The sequence below is a fragment of the Theropithecus gelada genome, chromosome 17 (assembly GCF_003255815.1).
Source record: "Theropithecus gelada isolate Dixy chromosome 17, Tgel_1.0, whole genome shotgun sequence".
Classification (NCBI taxonomy): domain Eukaryota; kingdom Metazoa; phylum Chordata; class Mammalia; order Primates; family Cercopithecidae; genus Theropithecus; species Theropithecus gelada.
Window position 1 is genome coordinate 82,214,268 of NC_037685.1, and position 19,932 is coordinate 82,234,199.

General features: G+C 43.8%; 1 protein-coding gene across 1 annotated transcript in view; it reads left to right on the forward strand.

Annotated features, from left to right (window-relative positions):
• FAM124A (family with sequence similarity 124 member A) overlaps nucleotides 1-17,165 on the forward strand; it is a 60,847-nt gene extending 43,682 nt beyond the window's left edge. Inside the window, exon 4 of the mRNA XM_025364340.1 lies at nucleotides 13,355-17,165. Within this exon, the coding sequence (XP_025220125.1) occupies nucleotides 13,355-14,161 (807 nt within the window). The 3' untranslated portion in view covers nucleotides 14,162-17,165. The remainder of the gene's footprint in view (nucleotides 1-13,354) is intronic.
• The last annotated feature ends 2,767 nt before the right edge of the window (nucleotides 17,166-19,932 follow it).

The window sequence follows — 19,932 nt, forward strand, 5'->3', positions numbered from 1 at the left end:
TTCTTCGAAACCACCTTTGTAAAATAAAATTGTACTTTTAATGTGCATTAGTGACCAGGAATCTACTGTTCCAACCCCAAAGCCGGTTCAGTTAGCAGGGACTCAGTAATGCTCTGAGGATGCATCTGCAGGTGTTTCTTTATGGCAGAACTTGACAACTAGATTTTAGAAGGTGATGGGGCCCATTATGAGCCATGGAGACTGATGACTTACCAGTAACAATGCAAGTTTATAGCAATTGTAAAAATATCTGTAAGTCAGAATGGAAGTGGCAAGGGCAGGAAAGCTTGAGTACTATCATCCTGAAAGACAAGGCCACCTACTTGAGAAGGGGGGCCTGCTTCCTGCATAGCCACGTTCCTTGGCCTCTGCTCACACAGAGCCCATGGGCTTCCACCATGCACCGCTGCCCTCATAGTGACACTCGGGAAAAAGAAAAGTCCTGCCACAGCATCTGCTACTGTAGTTAATCCTTATGGCAGTTGTTGGCATCAACACAGACCTGTAATCTTTAGGTCAGGAGGAATTTATGTCATGCCTAAATTTAACCAGTTGTCCATTCAGCCAGTTTATAGAGTGCCTGCTCTGTACCAGGCTCTGTGAGCTCAGAATACATCAGTAAACAACACAGACAGAAGTCCCTGCCCCAGTGAAATTATATTCTAGCAGGGGCAGGCAGATAATAAACAATAGCTGTAATAAAAATTATGTACTGTATTAGGAAAGTTGATGGGGGAAATGGGTTCAACCTGCTTTTTAAAACTTGTAATAGGAGGCTGATTCTGTTGCTCAAATCACTGTTCACTAAACCTCCAAAGCATAAGGATTTTTAGTTACTTGAATCAAGCCATTATTGTCCTCACACATGCTAAGATCCACTAGTAATCCAAACCAAAAACTTCTGGAAGCATGCAGATAAACCTCCTGTGGAAGAAATGACCACATTTGTTTTCAAATATATTCCCTTGTGTTTACATAATATATATTTTACAAAATATATAGGATTTTGAAATTTTTTAAATGTATGTCATTTTAGTTTGATCCTAGTATCTAATTGCTTATCTGAAATACTTGTAGGAAATTGCAAATAGATTTTTCTGGACCTCAAAAGAGAAGAATAACTTCCTGAAATTGAGAAGCAAAGAAAATGCCTAGAACCGCTGGGTTGAAGTCAGACCTAAATCTTTAGGCTATGGCTGTCTGCTCATTTCCTATAAATTTCCAAGGAATTCGGTTTTATAGATTTCTTGTCACATAGTTTTCATGTAAATAAGATTTTTTTCTAAAAGCGTTCTCCTTTTCTGATTCATTTCGAACAATGTAAATGAGAAATGTAATCTAGCTGTTTTAAGAGAAACAGCTACTACTGAGCCACCTAAGCGACGATCTGAGTGTAAGGGTTCAGCTGCCCCTCTCCTAATATTCAGCACCGGTCAGCTCCAGATTGTGGCCAACCGGAAGTGTTTCTTTTCAGTACTCTTCCTGAGAACCTCCTACCCTATTCACACAGAAGTGCCGTGTCAGAATAACCCAGTCCCGCCTCCCTAGCTGTAGTCAGTGTGTCAAGACTATCTGTGCACCAGATGTCACGAGGCATTGGGGATTGGAATTGGGAAAGAAAAGTTGGCTTTTCCATGTAAAGTTTGGGGAGTGGTCAGCAGCTGTGTTTCCCACCAGGGAGAGAAAGCCACCCCGCCTTGAGTGAGAGGAAGGGTGCTGACCTGCAGAGAGAAGGCCAAAGAAGAGAAAGAACAGGACTTATTGCATCTGAACCCTTAGCTCCACTTATCCTGTCGCCCAGCTGCATTCCTGCAGTTGTGGACATCCCCCAGTTCATTAAATCTCTTTTCTTAATAGTGTGAGTTGGGTTTCTGTCCTTGACAAACAAAAGAGTTAAACAGTCTTAGGGGACAAATTCAGTTCTGACATCTTTCCTTTGAAAGGGCAATGGAAAGGAGCAATGAGAACGGCTGAAGAAATAACAGGACCAAGGAGGAAGTTTCCAGAACTTGGTCAGTTCTGAATCCGTTACAGAAACCACAAAAGAGGCTGCTGTGTGTCCCTCCTTGTTGGGACACCCCCTGGCCAGAATTGCTGTCTGTGTGCAACCTCAGTCAGCTAGAAAAGCAACACCAAACTGTTGGAAATGATATAATTACCTCCTTAATGGACACTTAATCCCAGAAACATTTAGAATAGAAATAATACAGTAAAAATACATTATATTAACATATTTTGTGGTAGCTGAGAAACAATTTGGTCATGTTTGGTATTTTAAGAATTTGTTGTGTTTTAGAGAATTTGACCTATTAAGACAAGAGGTCAACCTTGTGATTCCAATTTAAAATGTAGTTTAGAATTGATTTAGATTTGTACTTTTAAGTTAAGGGATATGAGAGCAAAGTTTTAGTAAATTTGTAACATTGGAACAGTTAAGAGGATCTAACTGTCACCATGTTTGTATGTTGAATTGATTAGATTTACAAGAGTTACTTAAATACTTTAAAGATTTTGTTTATTAATGAGACCACTGAACTACTTAAAAAGAAAATCAAAACATTGAATGTATAAATGAAGTTTAAGACGTTAAAGGAAATTAAGCTACGTAGCCCTTTTAAAAACAATTGTTAATTGTTAACATTTGCTAGACTTAGTAATAGAATAAGATTTGTGAGTTGAACTCAATCAATTTAAGGGAAAATTGAGTTTGAAATTGGTAACTTTAATTAATTGAATGTTAATTTTTAAAAGTATTCTTTTGATTCTTTTTCTGTACCCAAAAGCAGATCAGAAAACCTACCTTGATATTCCAGAATTTTATCTGATTATGTAAACCCCCACCCTAGGTAACTTGTGGAGGGTTAGTTTAATCCCAGCCAGGACTACTTCAGGTACAGCCAGGATCCAAGGACCCAACTACTGTCCTGGGTGAGTTTAGAATCAGGGAGACAGTTCTGGGGGCCACTTCTCACCCACAGTGCTCCTGGAGATGTCCTGTTTACTCTAGGCTCTTCCAGATCCTGTGGACATGGGGTTCTGGCCTGTCTCTTTGAAGGCCCTTTGCAACTCTAGGGTGGGCCCAGCCTGAATCAGAGACCCCAGACCCAGATCATCCTCTAGCCTTAAGGGTCCCCAGCAGGTTAAGAGGCTGGTACTTCTTCAGGCAAATAGCCCACTGACTACGTACAAGGTTGCTGCCGTATCTGAAAATGCAAACTTGAGATAACTCATTACTTACAATGTACTTGCATCCCATCTTGTCTCTGGAGAAGATGCTTAGTTACTTGATATATTCTTTGAACATCTATCAGGTTGTCCTGTCTTTAGGTCCTTTTGTTTCTGCATTTGTGTCTTAAATACTATGCACTTCAAAGATGGGAATTTTTTTAAATTTATAATGTTCTTACTTGCTTTTTACCATTCAAGAAAGCCCACACAGAATTCTGGCTGGGAGAGCACCTAAGGACTGCTGCTTTGCAGATAATAGAATAGCCACAGTGAGTTTTTGACCTATTCTTGGCATGAATCTTACTAACCCACAAAACTTTGAGGTGTCCTAAATTCTATTTGCTGAAAAGAGGCATTGTTAGTACAAGGCTAATCTCAGCAATCAACGTTTTCCCCCCTTAGGCAGATTTATGGAAAAGATTAGATCTATAGTTACTCTTTAAAATCTACAATGGCCATGACGTCCATGTATTCTGAGGAAGGCTGGATGGGCCGTTTGTTCAGCCTGAGTCTTTGTCCTGTGGGTGGTTAGTTGATCTCTTCTGATGTAGGCAGCCTGTGTTTTTGGCATAAGCATTACAAATATATCCAATAGTTCTCTGTTTTAAGTGAGCTAACAGATAATACTGCAAAAGCAAACTTATATAAGCCATAGAGATGGGTGGAACTGATGAGGATTCAAGGCTAAAAAGCAAGTTTTGTTATTTAAACAGATCTGCAGATAAGAACAAAATAAAAATTTATTGAGAGGGAAATGTGGCAGTGGAAATTCATTCTCTGGAATTTCCATTATCCATATCATTTTCCAGACAGAGGTTAATTGAAAGGACAAGTTCAGCCTACTTTAGCCAAGATAATTGCATACAAAGAGGGGGAAATGTGAATGCTAAAGGAATTAAGATAGTAGGGATAAGACAGAAGGGGACAGAACGCTCCTGTGTGCTGGGCCGCCTCTCCCACTAGCTTTCTCACTGCACATTAGACAGGCCACGGTTTTTCTAGGTCTCCATTTTTATAGCTTTCCACAATCACAGATTTTTGGATTTGGGAGGTTGCAAGAGTTTAGTTCACAGAGAGTAACAAAGGGCATTTTTAAGTTTTGAAGAGTATATAGTCATGAAAATATAAGGTCATTCAGAATAAAATAATTTCAGTAGCCATAAAAGTAGATACGGGCCCCAGAGCAAGAGAAGTAAAGCCAGCTAGGCAGAAGGGAAAATCAGAAAGTTGGCCCTTGTCTGGCTGCACATTCATTCAGATCACCTGGGGAGCCTTTCAACTGATGCCTGGGACCCACCCCCGCGATTCTGTTTCAGTTGCTGTGGAGCGTTTTTTGTTGTTGTTGTTGTCTTTTAAAGCTTCCTGGGTGATTCTTATGTGCAACCAGGATTGCATAGTACTGACCCACATAATACAATAAATTCTGCTCTCATTTCTGTTCCTCTTGGCATGATTTCATGACAATCTCAGTCTTGAGGATGCTGCCAGTATCGTTCCTGGCAAATACGTGTATTCACTGATTCTAGTGATGGTGTGGGTGGCCAGAGTGGAGAATGGTTAGGTGGGGACTGTGACGCCCAGCTGCAGTCTGGGCAGTAATATAACCTCGCCAAGTCCAGTGGAAGGTCTTGAGAGTGTTGAGGAGACCTGACTCACTGGTGTTACCACAGTTTAGGCGTGGATCCTTTTCTGACGTGGTCAGCTAGCTCAGCCTTGCCGTAGCACTGCTTTTGAGTTTTCGTAATCCATTTTTATTATGTCAAGTAGTGGGGGCTCACTTTTCTCTGAATTAGTGATTGGAGTCCAGGCCAAAAAGCAAAAACAGTGATAAGTATCTCACACTTAAAGTTCAGAGAATCTCCAGCTGTGAGACTAGCCACTTCCCTCTTCAAAGCAGGCTGGGTGGCCCAGTTCAGCAAAACCAGAATATCCTTTTCCCTTACCTTCTTACAAGGAAGTTGGGGTCACATGAGGTCAGTAGGTTGGCTTTGGGGGCACACCTCCCCTCTGCTCCCTACCAAATCAAGAGTCCCCAAACCACATTCCCCTCCTGCCCTGATTGTCTCTTGTCTTTATCATTCAGAGCCACTGAATGGCCAAAACTTGATGCTGCAGGCCTGGGCCCTAAGAAAGCAGCAGGAGGGAGATGGCCGGGCTAAATGGGAAATAGACAGTGTCTATGCCTAGATGAAAGAGTGGGAAATTTGGTTTAGAAGTTTGTACAGAAAGCAATTGACAGGAGTCAACAAATTAAAGACCACAGGCCAAATCTGGCCCAGCACCTATTTTTGTAAATAAAGCTTTATACACACACACACACACACACATACACCAGTTGAACCCCCAGATCAGCTACCTCTTCCCCTTCCCATCAGAAGGCCAAAGCTTACACTCTGGAAAGATGGACCAGGGACCTAGACCACAGGACACCAAGCACAGTCAGGAGTGGGAGTGCCATACTGGGCCCAGGAGGAAGAAGTGCAATTCTGTATTGCACTTCTGGGATTGCCAGGTTCCTAACAGCTGCCCAGGCAGGAGGCTGAGGGAGTCCCCTCTGGGGAGAACTGGCAGGCTAGTGGCTGCCAAATCAGACAGCACAGATATTGAACATTTACATCATTGCACAGAGTTCTATAGACAGCACTGCTAAGAAATAAGACCTGGATAAGGGTAAATCTCTTTTTTTCCCCCATTATAAGCTTTGTAGAATGAATGTATACTTTGTTTTTAAAACTCTGTTTACATATCAGTTTATAAAAATAAAAATTTAATTCAAAAAATGATAGGGAGGCCTTCCCGCAGAACTTAGACCCCCAGGTTTATGCAAGGGCATTATATTTTCATAATACAAAAGCTTAGCAGCAACTCTCACCTGGGGGCACTTGGCATCTCTTCTCCACCAGGGGACATTTGGCAGTGTCCCGAGGCAGTTTTGATTGTCACAACTGGGAGGTAGTGAGGGTGCTATTGGTATCTAGTGGATAGAGGTCAGGGATGCCGTTAAACATCCTCACAGGACAGCTCTCCCAACAAGGAGCTATCTAGCCAAAAATGTCAATTGTGCTGAGCTAGAGAAAACTGGGATTAAACTGAATCTCCAAGATTCCAGGCAGGCTCCCAAATAGATATGTATGCATGTAATTTTTCTTTTAATGAGACAGGGGCTTGCTATGTTGCCCAGGCTGGTCTCAAACTCCTGAGCTTAAGCGATCCTTCCACCTCAGCCTCCTGAATAGCTGAGACTACAGGCATGTAACACTGCGTTGGCTTAATTTTTTTTTTTTTTTTTAAACTTGAATCCTTTGGGCTAGAATGCAGTAATCAGCTAAACTTCAGTCCCACAAGCTAGCATTATACCCTCAGTGCAATCGAAAATTAAATTGGAGAATTGAACAAATTATCTGGATAATTCAAAAACAAAATACTCTATCTCTTGTTGTTCAAATAAAGTAAGAATGGGATTTTTAACCTAAGTTATTGTTAATCATTTCTGTCAACTCCTCCTGGTCATTGAACTATATCACAGGATATTTCTCTCTTGAAATTTCTTAAAATCAATGATGCTTAATGAAACTCTGATGATCCTTTGTTAATATAAAAATCAGTTCTGTCTACTCCTGTGTTTTACAGCCAATGGGCAGGGTAATTCACAAATTACACTAAAAGTAAATTATATGGGGAAAGATGCAGAACTTATACAAAGAGAAAGCTTGCACCCGGGCATGATATTCTTTCAAGTTTTACAGATTCTATCATTAGATTTGTTGGTACCAGCTCCGGGTCCTCAGCTGTCACTTTGATTTTCTGTTGTTCCTCCTTAAGTGAATAGCTTTTTAATATACATCAGATCAATATCCAGGTTGTTTCCTAGAACTTCTAGGTGCCCAGCCCTTTTCTGTTTATTAATAGTATCTCCTGTGATCCTTGCCACATTTTCCCCAGAGTCGCTGCTGACACGGGTTGAGTGTCCCTTCTCTGAAATGCTTGGGATCAGAAGTGATTAAGATTTCAGATTTTTTTTGATTTTGGAGTATTTACGTTATACTTATCACTTGAGCATTGGAAATCCAAAATCCAAAATGCTTCAGTGAGTATTCCTCTGAGCATCATGTCAGCACTCAAAAGGCTTCAGATTTTGAAGCATTTTGGATTTCGGATTTTGGATTAGGAATACTCAACCAGTATTAAACAAAGCTAGTTCCTGAGGCAACTACTCAGATTTTTTTATTTGAAAAGTTGCTCTTTATCATTAGATGTGGCTACTGCTTTTCCCGAAAATATCAGAGTCCTCATAACTTTTTTCTGTTAAAATCAAATAATATTTATTGGTATTTATGACTTATGATATATAGGTATATGCTTACACATGTATAAGTACCTTAAAATTACCTTAAGTTATTTTAGAAGATATGTATTTGTATCTCACATGTGTTTTTGTATTTATTCATTCAGGAATGTATTGAGTGCTTGCTATGTACAAAACTGAACATTTGTTTAAACACATAATTGCAGGGTCAGACATCAAGCAACCCAGTTTCTAAAAGCCTCACAGAACTAAGTGAAGATATAACAATTAACCCAGTTCCTCTAGATATATCAATGTCTTTTATTTGTTGAAGTAATTTGTAAGCTCAGGTTCAGCTGAGAATGACAGGGACCTAAAGAATCGTGGCTTAATCAAGAGTGGCTTATTTTCTCTCCTACTTGTGGTCATCCACAGTACTCAGGAATCCTGGTTCACAATGGCTACTGGATGCAGTAGCAAAAAGTTTTTAAAATAGAGCAAGGGGCCAGGCATGATGGCTCATGCCTGAAATCCCAGTGCTTTGGGAGGCCAAGGCAGGAGGATCACCTGAGGCCAGGAATTCAACACCGGTCTGGGAAATATAGCCAGACCCTGTATCTACCAGAAAAAAAAAAAAAAAAAAAAAAAAAAAAATTGGCTGAGCATAGTATCACATGCCTTTAGCTCTAGCTACTCAGGCAGCTGCGGCAGGAGGATCACATGAGCCCAGGAGTTTGAGGCTGCAATAAGCTATGATCGTGCCACTGCACTCCAGCCTGGGTAATAGAAGGAGGCCCTATCTCTAAAGAAATAAAGAAATAAACCAAGCACAATAAGTACCAGCCTTAAAGGAAAAAAGATAAATGACTTTAAAAAGAACTTCTGTTCATGAAAAGACAGCAATAAGAGAACAAAAAGGTAAGCCATAAACTGGCTGATATTTTTTTGCAATGCATATATCTAAGAAAGGTGTTAAATCCAGAATATGCATAAAGAGCAGGCATGTCTCAAAACAGAATGCCTAAATAGCCCATAAACATCTCATAAGATGCTCAATATCATCACTCATCAGGGAAATGCAAATTAACAACATGATGAAATGCCATTACCCATCAGAATGGCTAAAATTAAAAAGAATTACAATGCCAAATACTGGTGAGGATGTGGAGCAACTGGAATACTTATACATTCCTGGTAGAATTCTATATCGATGCAACCAATTTGGGAAACTAACAGTATCTATTAAAGCTGCAAACATGCTCTGTGGCCCAGTATTTCCACTCCTAGGAATATGCCCAAGAGAAATGAGTGCATGTTGTTCACCAAATGAGGGCAAGTGGCCACATGAGGCTTCACAGCAGCACCTTGAATTTTGTCTCTGAAGATGGCAGGTGTTCTCTAAGTGCACAGACACTGGGAGCACCATGTAAAGTCATGGAGATATAGACGAGCATGAGGTGTTTGGGAGCATGGTAGTTGTAAACTGCTGGAGCACATGGGTTAGGATTCTAGAAAGACACAAGGCTGAAGGGGTAGGCTGGGTCTTGTAGAATTTGCCAAGGAGTGGGTTTTGCCAAGGGGCTTGTTCAGGTTTGGCTTTCAGAAAGATCACTCAAGAGGTGTGCGGGGTGAAGCTAGGGAGGCTAAGTAACTCTTGGCAGGAAGCCTTTGGGGGTACTAAGTATCACTTTGCTGCCATTTTACTGATTTCAGGGAATACGTACTTTCACTTTACCCGAAATTATACTACCTGCCATTCTGTGCGGAGAATGGAGTTGGTATGTTGCTGTAACTGATGATTTTCCAGAAAGCCTTCTATTTCCATAATGGCGACAGGAAAAGGAAGGTAGACAGATGACAGTCCAGCAAGCATTTGCTCAACCGCCATCCTGTCTAGCTGAGCATCTCTTTGACAACTTTCAAACTTTCTGCCTAAAACATCACTGATTTTACAAAACATGTGCAGGCTTTGTCCATTCTTAGAGTGAACTTTGCCCTTTTCGTCCAAATCCTCTTCCTGTACCGACCATTCCAAAAAGAAAACACAGGCTTTGCCCATGGCCAGCATCCTTAGTGAGTATATGAAAACCACCCAAAGGAGAAGGAAAGGAAAAGCAAAACACGGTGTTTTTCTTTAGAGCAAGACTCTGATTTCTCAATGTGAACCCATTGCCCAATTTTCTTGAGACAGCCCCAAATTTGTGTTAGTCCCTGTGTTAAAATGACCATTGTGGGCTCATTACACAGCAGACATTGTCACACTGCTCATGTTTCTGCCAAGGGAAAAACAAGAGAAAATGATCTTACTGGGAAAGAGGAGGTGCAAGGCTGAGGGTAAAGTCCCTGACCGTGAACAAATCATGAGACTCTGCCAGGGTTCCTGGGGGAGGGGCAGAATCACCTTTACTAGTGATTTAAGAAGAAAAGATTCTTATCAAAAAGATACCTGCACTCAGATGTTTATCACAGCACTATCCACAGTAGGAAAGATGTGGAATCAACCTAAGTATCCATCAGTGGATGACTGGAAAAAAAAAGTGGTATATATAGCATGGAATACTCCTTAACTATAAAAAGGAATGAAATCACATCTTTTACAGCCATATGGTTAGAACTGGAGGTCATTATCTTAAGTGAAATAACTCAGAAACAGAAAGTCAAATACCACATGTTCTCATTTAGAAGTGAGACCTAAACAATGGGTACACATGGACATACAGAGTAGAGTAAGAGACACTGGAGCCTCCACAGGGTGGGATGGTGGGAGGGTAAGCGGGGGTGAGGGCTGAAAATTACCTATTGGGTACACTGTTCACTATTTGGGTGATGGGTACACTAAAAGCCCAGACCTCATCACTATGCAGTATTTGCACATTAGAAATCTGCACTTGTACTAAATCTAAAAAAGTAAACAAAGAGAAAGAATTGGCCAGGCATGGTGGCTCACACCTGTAATCCCAGCACTTTGGGAGGCCGAGGCAGGCAGATCATGAGATCAGGAGATGGAGACCATCCTGGCTAACACGGTGAAACCCGGTTTCTACTAAAAACACAAAAAATTAGACAGGCATGGTAGCGGGCACCTGTAGTCCCAGCTACTCAGGAGGCTGAGGCAGGAGAATCACTTGAACCCAGGAGGTGGAGGTTGCAGTGAGCCGAGATTGTGCCACTGCACTCCAGCCTGGGCGACAGAGCAAGACTCCATCTCAAAAAAAAAAAAAGAGAAAGAGAGAAAGGATTCTATCCATGTGGCAGGGAATGAGCCTCTTGACACCCAGATCCTTGAAAAGGATGCTTTGGCTCAGTGGTCCACTGCAGACCCCTTTGCTTCCCCAACTGCAAACTGCACTCAAAGGTGCAGGAAAAACTTTTGGATCAGTTACTGAATTCCAATCTTTTGGTGACTTTAGGGACATAACCAAATTTCCCGGGCTGGTTGCCTTCAGCACATTAATTTATGTGACACTATTCTGTTCCTTAAATGTCCTTAAATAGAAAGAAGGGAGCTTCTGAATTCCAGGGAGGCAGCTAGCCTGTACTGCTTCGAAGAGAAAGAAAGGAACCAGTACATCGTTGCTGTCACTTGGAGCAGCTCAGGAGGGCAGCCCCTAAGAGCTGAAAGCCAGGGGGAGGCTTCTGTGTGAGGAGGATTCAGGTTCCTGTTTCACTCTAAAAAGGTCCACTGAGGAGGAGTCTCTGGAAACATCTAAAGTAACTCCCTCTTAGCCTCTGGTGCTTCTGGTCAGCAGGCAAGCACACAAGAGAGGCCAGAGATGAAACCACCACCAGGGGAACCGCACTTAAAGGAGCTCCAACCTTCACAGGTGCGAGTTCTCTTTAAATCCAACAAGACCCCACTTTTAGAAAGTGACCCCTCTGCCACTGGACAGAGCCAGGGAATAGCACCAGATCCGCCCAGCAAACCCTGCATGCACATTAGCTCCAGGCCGCAGGAGGGATGTGGAGGCTCTTCAGCCACCTGCCTCCTGCTGCCGCCCAGGAGTCCTGCTGTTATTCACAGTGCCGTGCCAGCCTCAAATTCCGCCCACCCAGCAGGCAGCTCCACTGCGCATGTGGGCACCCTCCAGTGAAAAAGACCAGGTACCATCTCTCTTCAAAGCAGCAGAATGTAAGGTTTGTCTGGATTCCTACCTTCATCATGTGGTAAAAATAAGAGAGTACAGATAGATTTCTGTTAAACAAGCACAGTCATGAAAATCTCTGCAAAACTGCACAATGTTCATCCTCCATCACTTGTGCCTGATTTTAAGCCAAATTGAACAGTCCCCTATTCCCTGACAGTGGAAGATTTAGACGTCCCCTGGCATTCCTTGCATGGGAACCTTGACCTTTTGCTCCTCATAAAGCAATAACCACAAAGGCTTCCTTTCTCAGGCAGATTCAGACTGCAAAATTTTTCACCAAGTGCATGTTCTCAAATAAGACTTTGAAGACAGAAGTTACAAGGTGATGCATACTTATCAAGAAAGAAAATGACATCAGGGCACCCAAGGGAATTGGCTTTTGGAAAAAATAAGATAGACATTTGAATTAACATTATCCCCCCTCCCCCGGAAACAACCTCTGTACCTAAGGACTTCTTTCCCTAGCCTCATGACTTATTTTCTCTTTTATTCAGCCAATTCAAATGATTAAGAAAATAGGTTTGTTTCCCCAGCTGCCACCCAGCTGTGACACCTCTCAGGCCTTTTGGGGCTGCTCCTTACCCCATCCCAAAGGGGTGACTCTTCATTCCTGCTGGATGCCAGGAGAGAGCCCTTGTAGTAAACCCCAGTTAGAACTCTTTTCTTATTTCAGGGATTTGTAAATCAGATACTGTTGATATATACTAAGTCAAGCCAGACCGACTGTCCTGAAACCCATTATTTAATTGAAACCTTGGATGCATAGTAAGGCTGGCCTTGGGTTCTGGCCTGTAGGCCTGGACACAGACCAGAGAGAGAACCTGAGAGAAGTAGACCCTGGTGCAAACGCGCATTGGAAGAGAGGGCTCCAGTTCTGCGCAACAGAAACGGGTTACTGGTGAGCTGCAGTGAGGGCCGGGGAGGGCTGCTGGACCAGAAGGAAGGCTAGGATATGACAGGGCAAAGCTTCTCATCCAACCCCTGCAGGATCCGCAGGATCACTCAGCAGGTGGCAGCTCCCTTTCGTGTACATGGTTCCTGAAAGGCATCGTATATAGAGAAATCAGTAGTTACAGCAACAAGTAGATAAATGCTAACCCCAATAGCCCCTCACTCATGGAGGATTTACTGTCTGGAACCATGGACCACCCTACCCTAAGATTGTGTCCTGGCTGTCTGTCATGCATGTACTAGAATCACATCCCATGTGGATCTGGTCTGAAATTGTCTGTGCATAGCGCATCCTGATCACTTCTGTCTTCTATTTCCAAACAGTGTCTATCAATCAGGTGGGCACATTGTGATTCTTTGGTTGGAAGGAAACAAACCTTGCAGGCATTCTTTTTGCATTTTGTGATAATTCTTATCTCTGTTATCCTGCTCAGCCAGACCCGTGTTCTTTTTGCCAATTTGTTGAGCACAATGGGCATGTGTGCTTTAAAAAGTATTCCGTATTGTGATAAGGAGCTGAATCTCCTCCTAGCCTCGGAGATGGCTCCTCAGACTGAAAAGTCTGTCTGGTGCTCCTCAAAGCTCTGCTACCTCTGTCTTTGCTCTGGAGATTGCAGAGCTGGTAATGCTGGCAATGCTTTATTGCCATGACATTGCCAGGAGCTTCCAATGACTGGTAACTGTGTTTCCTGATGCATTTAACAATTCCCATCCTGCACTAATGTGATCTGCCTTCCCCACACAGGCACACAGGGTGCATAAGAAGTTTCCTAAACCTGGCAGAGCGCATCATTCCTCCCAGAAGAAACGTCATTCCACTCCTTTGCCGAGCACTGCTGTACCAACCCATACACCTGGCAGCAGCCAGCAATCCCCGCTCAACAGTCCTCACCCGGGGCCCATCCGGACAGGCCTGCCTCCTGGGCACCAGCAGGAATTTGCCGGACGAGCCAACAGCACCCCCAACCCTCCCTGGTCTTTCCAGAGAAGCAAGTCCTTGTTTTGTTTGCCCACGGGAGGCCCCTCCCCGGCCTCCTCAGCTGAACCACAGTGGTTTTCAAACACAGGTGCCCCAGGGCACAGGGCATCAGAGTGGAGGCATGGCCACCTCCTCTCCATCGATGACCTAGAGGGGGCCCAGGAGACAGATGTGGACACAGGCCTGCGGCTCTCCTCCTCGGACCTGTCTGTGGTCTCTGCATATTCTGCGCCCAGTAGGTTCTGCAGCACAGTGGAGACACCCCTCCCCTCCGAAAGATGCAGCAGCCACTGGGCAACTCACAAGGATTCCAGGGAGGGACCACTGCCCGCTGTCAGCAGGGTGACCACAGAGACCTCCTGGGCTTCCCTCCCTTTCTTCACCAAAAGGTCTTCCAGCTCCTCAGCGTCAGCTGGTGCTGCTCCCCCAGCTCCCAGCACTTCCACCCTCACAGACTCCTCCCCACAGCTCCCATGCGATACCCCCAAAGTCAAGCAGACGGATGGAGATGTGCCACCACCCCCAGGGTCGGCTGGCCCAGGGGATAATGACATGGAGGAATTCTACATCTGAATGCCCTCTGCTCTTGTTCTCAAAACACACAAACTCAGACACACAGACTCAGGCCACACTGCCCCTCTGGCTGCTGAGCGCACCGCATTCTTCATGATCCATTTCCCAGGAGCTGTAGCACATTTGCCTACCACCCACTTTTATCTGGGGGGTGGTGTATCTCTAGGGACACAGCAGAAAAATACTGGCATTTTTATGCAAATAAATTCTCAACAAACTTGTCATAAAATATATTTTTTGAATATTCAGCATTTGAAATATGGTTTAGAGGGTTTATACAATTTAAATGGCTTATATAATTATTTGAAATGAAAAGAAAACCTAGTCAGCCAGAACCAATTTGGCCATTTTTCCATGGTATGAAGGAAAATCAATTAAGGCCAAAATATTGAATGTGGGAGAGATACTAAGTGACTTGTATGAGGGATTACTGCATAATAACGTAACGCACACCTTACTGGATTCTCCATATATATTTACATTACCAGAGAACAGTGGCCCTAGGGATGTTTAAGCACTGCTTATAGTGGAAAAAGTCAGCTTGAGAAGTAAACATATATCAGACTACAGGTAATTCCTCACCTTGAAGCTGTGCAGCGCCTAAAACTCTGGATTTATACAAAAGTTGCTAATGTGTTTTATAAAGATTTAGCATGAGTAACAGACTCTTGGTGCATTTAAAATATGTGAATTCCAGAAAGTAGATATGCATACACCTTTTCAACAGCACATTTCACTGGAATGGATGAAGGGCTTCAGAAGACCGCTCCACTACCTGAATTTATTTGGATCACTGAGGAAGAGCATTTGTTGGGATTACAGAATTACAGGCCATTAGACATCATGGGCAGGTAGGCTTAAGATTCTTCAACTTTCAAAAACCACAGTCTAAGGGCTGTATTCAAATGACAGAGCCGCACCGTCTACTGCTTTCTACAGTGACCATGCTGGGTCACACATCCTATGTTTCTCGTTTTTCAGTGATTCGGAACATTTTAGCCAGCATTTTGATTGCACAGATTAATAATACTGTTCTCCCCCAAACGGGAAACTGTACATGAAACGCTCTCCTGAACAAACACCAGTGCATTGCCAGCCTCACATGACTGCATGGGAGCTTTAATTAACACTAGAGCTGGAGCCCAACGACCTTGGCTTTTCCTGCCTGTTATCTGCTACTGTCACAGTGCAAATGGCATTTGAATCTCACCTCCCTCTCACCCCAGTAAGGGTATGTTTGTTTACAGCTCCAACCTCAGCAATGCCAAAGGCTGGCATCGGGGGCAGTGCCAAGCTGTCCCTGGATACTATTTTACCTTTGAGGAAGAAGAGCATGGGTTTGCCAAGCTCAATTCCCAGGCTGGTGCTCCTTGAATTAATCATGGCACAGTGTTCATCTCTCTGGAAATGCCCACGCCAGCCCAGACACAGCCTCAGAGTCCTTTCCAACACAACCCTCCAGGCAGCAGTTACCAACCATCAGCCTTCAGCTGAAGCTTCAAGTCTTTGCCATCCTTGTAATGAGAGCCTTAGGTCTTGCCCCAAGCATTCTGGATTCTCCAACACTCAGAATTGTAATATTGTGCTTTAATTCAAATTTTTGAAAATATATAGTCTACTAATTCAGGACAAGGGGTAAGCAAACTTTTTCTGAAAAGGGCTAGATAATAAGTATTTTAGGCTTTGCCAGTCATATGGTCTCTGTTGAAGCTATTCATCTCTGCCACTGTAGTTTGAAAGCAGCTATGGGTAATATGTTATTGAACGGGAGTGACTGAGTTCCAATAAAGTTTTATTATTTATTTATTTATTTTGAGACGGGGTCTTGCTCTGTTGCCCATGCTGGAGTGCAATGGCACAATCTCAGCTCACTGCAACCTCTGCCTACTGAGTTCAAGCAATTCTCCTGCCTCAGCCTCCCAAGTAGCTGTGAGTACAGGTGCACACCACCATGCCCTGCTAATTTTTTGTATTTTTAGTAGAGATGGAATTTCACCATGTTGGCCAGGCTGGTCTCGAACTCCTGACTTCGTGATCCGCCCACCTTGGCCTCCCAAAGTACTGGGATTACAGGCATGAGCCACTGTTCCCAGCCAATAAAACTTTATTTACAAGAACAGCTGGTGGGCCAGATTTGGCCCAAGGGTCATAGCTTATTATCCCTTGAGCCAGTCTGCTGCCTGAGGTTGATTCAACATTCCCAGCTCCTGTCAACAACAAAAATTCTAAGTCTCCCGCCCACTGCTGCTGTGGTGTGTCATGCCAAGAAAATGGGCTACTCAGGTCAGACCAATGACTACAGAACCACAGGGCTCAGAACAGGAAAGAGCTTCTTTCTGCAGAGCTGATTCCTGGAAAGCCACCAGCACTCCACCTCCTGCCCAGAAATGTGATTCAGTCAATAGCTGATGATGAAAAGCAACCTGCAAACAACATTAGGGAGAAGGAGAAAAATAATTCAGAGGTGATGATACTGCCTCCCATGAACAGGGAAGCAAGTTCATCAGTAGCAAAAGTCAGTGAGGCAAAAAAAAAAAAAAAAAAAAAGGGCTAACAGCCGAGGGCTAGCTCCTTCTCCCTAATCAGTGTCCTTATTTCAGTATGCTCACATGCTCACCTAGGACTGCTTTAGAGTGCAACTCTGGCCCCACCCTTTCCCAATGACCTGCCCTCATCACAGTCCAATCTACCAAACTGAGTGACCCCAAAGGACATCATAGACAGCATTTGAAAGCAAGAAATGCAGAATGTTCCCACAGCATCAGGTGAGCAGGGAGAGGACACCTACTGCAGACTGCATGGAAAGGGCAGTCCCTCCACGGAGAGGGACTCACAGGAACACATTTACCAAAGCCTTCCCTTCCATTTCTGGCCGTTCCAATAGCATCTTTCTCGTCCGGAAGGGCTCCCAATACTCTCTGGAGGATCCTGACTCATTTGGAGTATTATCCTTGTAAAAGATGCTGGCACATTGTAGGTGCTCAATAAATGTGTTCAATTGAAAGATACTGAGGTTGTCTCCTAAATTACTCCTCTCTGTATGTATTAGGCTCTGTAGTGTAAGAAGTCTGGATTGTAGCCCTGGTTTTTTTTTTTTTAATCACTTAATGAAACCCTGTCTTTTATTTCCTTGGCCATGCACTTCCTCCAGCATTACCAGGGAAGGGGGCATGTTGGTAAGTGCTCTGGTTGAGTTATATCCCATCCCTCATTTGCCTCTTTTCCAAGTAAGATCCCCTCACCCCTAAACAACTGCTCACAGTCCCACTTTGGCCTACACTAACCACCACCTAGTGTCTGCTTTAAAGAGCAAATCTGTCTCTGTCTGTCCCCAACTGACCTGGCAAGTCCTACAGAAATCCACCTTGGGTCACATCAACTGGTTAAAAGGAGCATAAGAGGAACTGGTAGAAGCAGTGGGTGAAGCCACTGCAGAGACTTTTGTGACATGGGAGGGTTGACGTGTGCTTCAATAAATCGGGTTTTAGTACCGGCTGCTCCTTGAGCCCCTGGGTCTGAGGGCAGGGGGACAGTCACAGCAGAGTGTATTAGACTGCACCACCCAGTGCATTCCCACGTGAGACCACATGTTTACTTAGAATGAGCTCCTGGCCACAAATAAATCAGGAGAAATGCAGGTATCTTCCCATCTCCTTATTTTCTTTTCCTTTTTTTTTTTTTTTTTTTTTTAAGACAGGGTATCACTGTCACCCAGGCTTAGTGCGGTGGCATAATCATGGCTCACTGCAGCCTCAACCTCCCAGGCTCAAGTGATCCTCCCACCTCAGTCTTCTGAGTAGCTGGGACTACAGATGCACAACTATGCCCCACTCATTTTTTATTTTTTGTAGAGACAGAGTCTCACTATGTTGCCCAGGCTGGTCTCAAACACCTAAACTCTAACCATCGTCCCGCTGCAGCTTCCCAAAGTTCTGGGATTACAGGCATGAGACACAGTGCCCAACCTATCTTTCTACTTTCTGTAGATGAACTAGTTCTCCAAACGGTCAACCAAGAGGCACCTGAATAGATACATGGAATTCCTGTAAGATTTTTAAGGGCAATAAAACCAACTGTGGACAGCTTCTCCCTCCTTATACCCTCAGACCAGTATCAGCGACCAGTAATGACCAGTGCCGGGGTCTGAATTTCAGGAGAGCTGTAGGAATAGCTGAATAGTCACCCTCTCCTTCGCCCCAGGCCACACGGCTCCACATGCTCATCATTTGTAGGGTGCTGCTTCTCTTGCATTCCTGAGAAATACAATTGATCAGATACTGCAGAGCCTTCAGAAAATAGCATGAGAAGCTGACATGAATAAATTGGGTTCTCAAGGGAAACACCTTTTGACACACTATTATTATAACAAATGGAACCATGAAGGGTCAGAAACCTGAATTTAAAGATTATATATAAGTACATTCTTCCACCTTTTACTGAAGGCTTTTTCTAGTCTTGGGCGCAGAGGTCTATTTACAAAGTGGCTTTAAAAGATCTGATTTCCCTGAGTGAATAATGGAGGTGAACATGAATGGTAATGTCAGCAGGCTTGGGTCTTTTTAACAATTTCCATCTTAGAGGGGTGAGGACTGGTGTCCAGTGATATTCCCACTATAAGGAGCAACACACTCATTTCAGACTGAAGTCACTAGAACACGTGGTAAAGGCACAAAGACCCCTTCTGGGTCCCACTGACAACCTCCACAAACTGTTTGTGATGAGGGTGTCGCCTCCTGTTATCTGGGATGGTGGCGTAGAAAAATGGAGCTGTAGGCCAGGCACAGTGGCTCACACCTGTAATCCCAACACTTTGGGAGGCCGAGGTGGGTGAATCACTTGAGGTCAGGAGTTCAAGCTCAGCCTGGCTACCATGGTGAAACCCCGTCTCTACTAAAAATACAGAAATTAGCTGGGCGTGGTGGCGCACACCTGTAATCCTAGCTACTTGGGAGGCTGAGGCAGGACAATCGCTTGAACCCAGGAGGCAAAGGTTGCAGTGAGCTGAGATCACGCCACTGCACTCCAGACTGAGTGACAAAGCAAGACTTCATCTCAAAAAAAAAGAAAGAAAGAAGGAAGGAAGGGAGGGAGGGAGGGAGGCAGGAAGGAAAGAAAAGAAAAGAAAAAAGAAAAGAAAAAAGAAAAAAAAAGAAAAGAAAAAGAAAAGAAGAAAAAAGATGGCGCTGCTTCACTGTGCCCCACTGCCCTGTTCTGGCTGGGAGTGGTCCGTTGGAGACATTTGAAATATTGATCTTACCAGTTGAGCACTTGAAAGAAGCTGCCTGACTCCCTTAGGTCAGTCTTGCCCAGTCCCTAAAACTAAACTCAGAGCATTTTGGATTGGAGTCATTCTGAATGTGTGTGGCACAGTCTAAGAAATGGCCAGCCGGCTGAACAGAAACGCTTTCAAGCCAAATCACATCCCTCAAGGTGGCTGTGGGGAAGCTTTGGTGCCACCTGGTGGCTGCTGTGCCCAGGAGGGTGAGTGAGTACCCTTTTCGTTGAAGAAGCCTCCACCTGGATGAAGGGGAGGGAAGCACTTCACTTTATTATCCTGCATTTAATTTTCTATGCTGTCTATGTCTACAAAAGATTAAGGCAATTGAAGTTCCAAATGAAACAAGACAATGCAAATAGAAAAGCAGGCCCCCAAAAAGGAGCCTACGAATATGTCCACCATAAAGAAAAATGTAACTGCTGTAGGTAGTTGAATTTCCTGGAAGCCAGAGAGAAAAGGGAAAGATGAGTAGCTGTCTAGTTCTCATTTACGA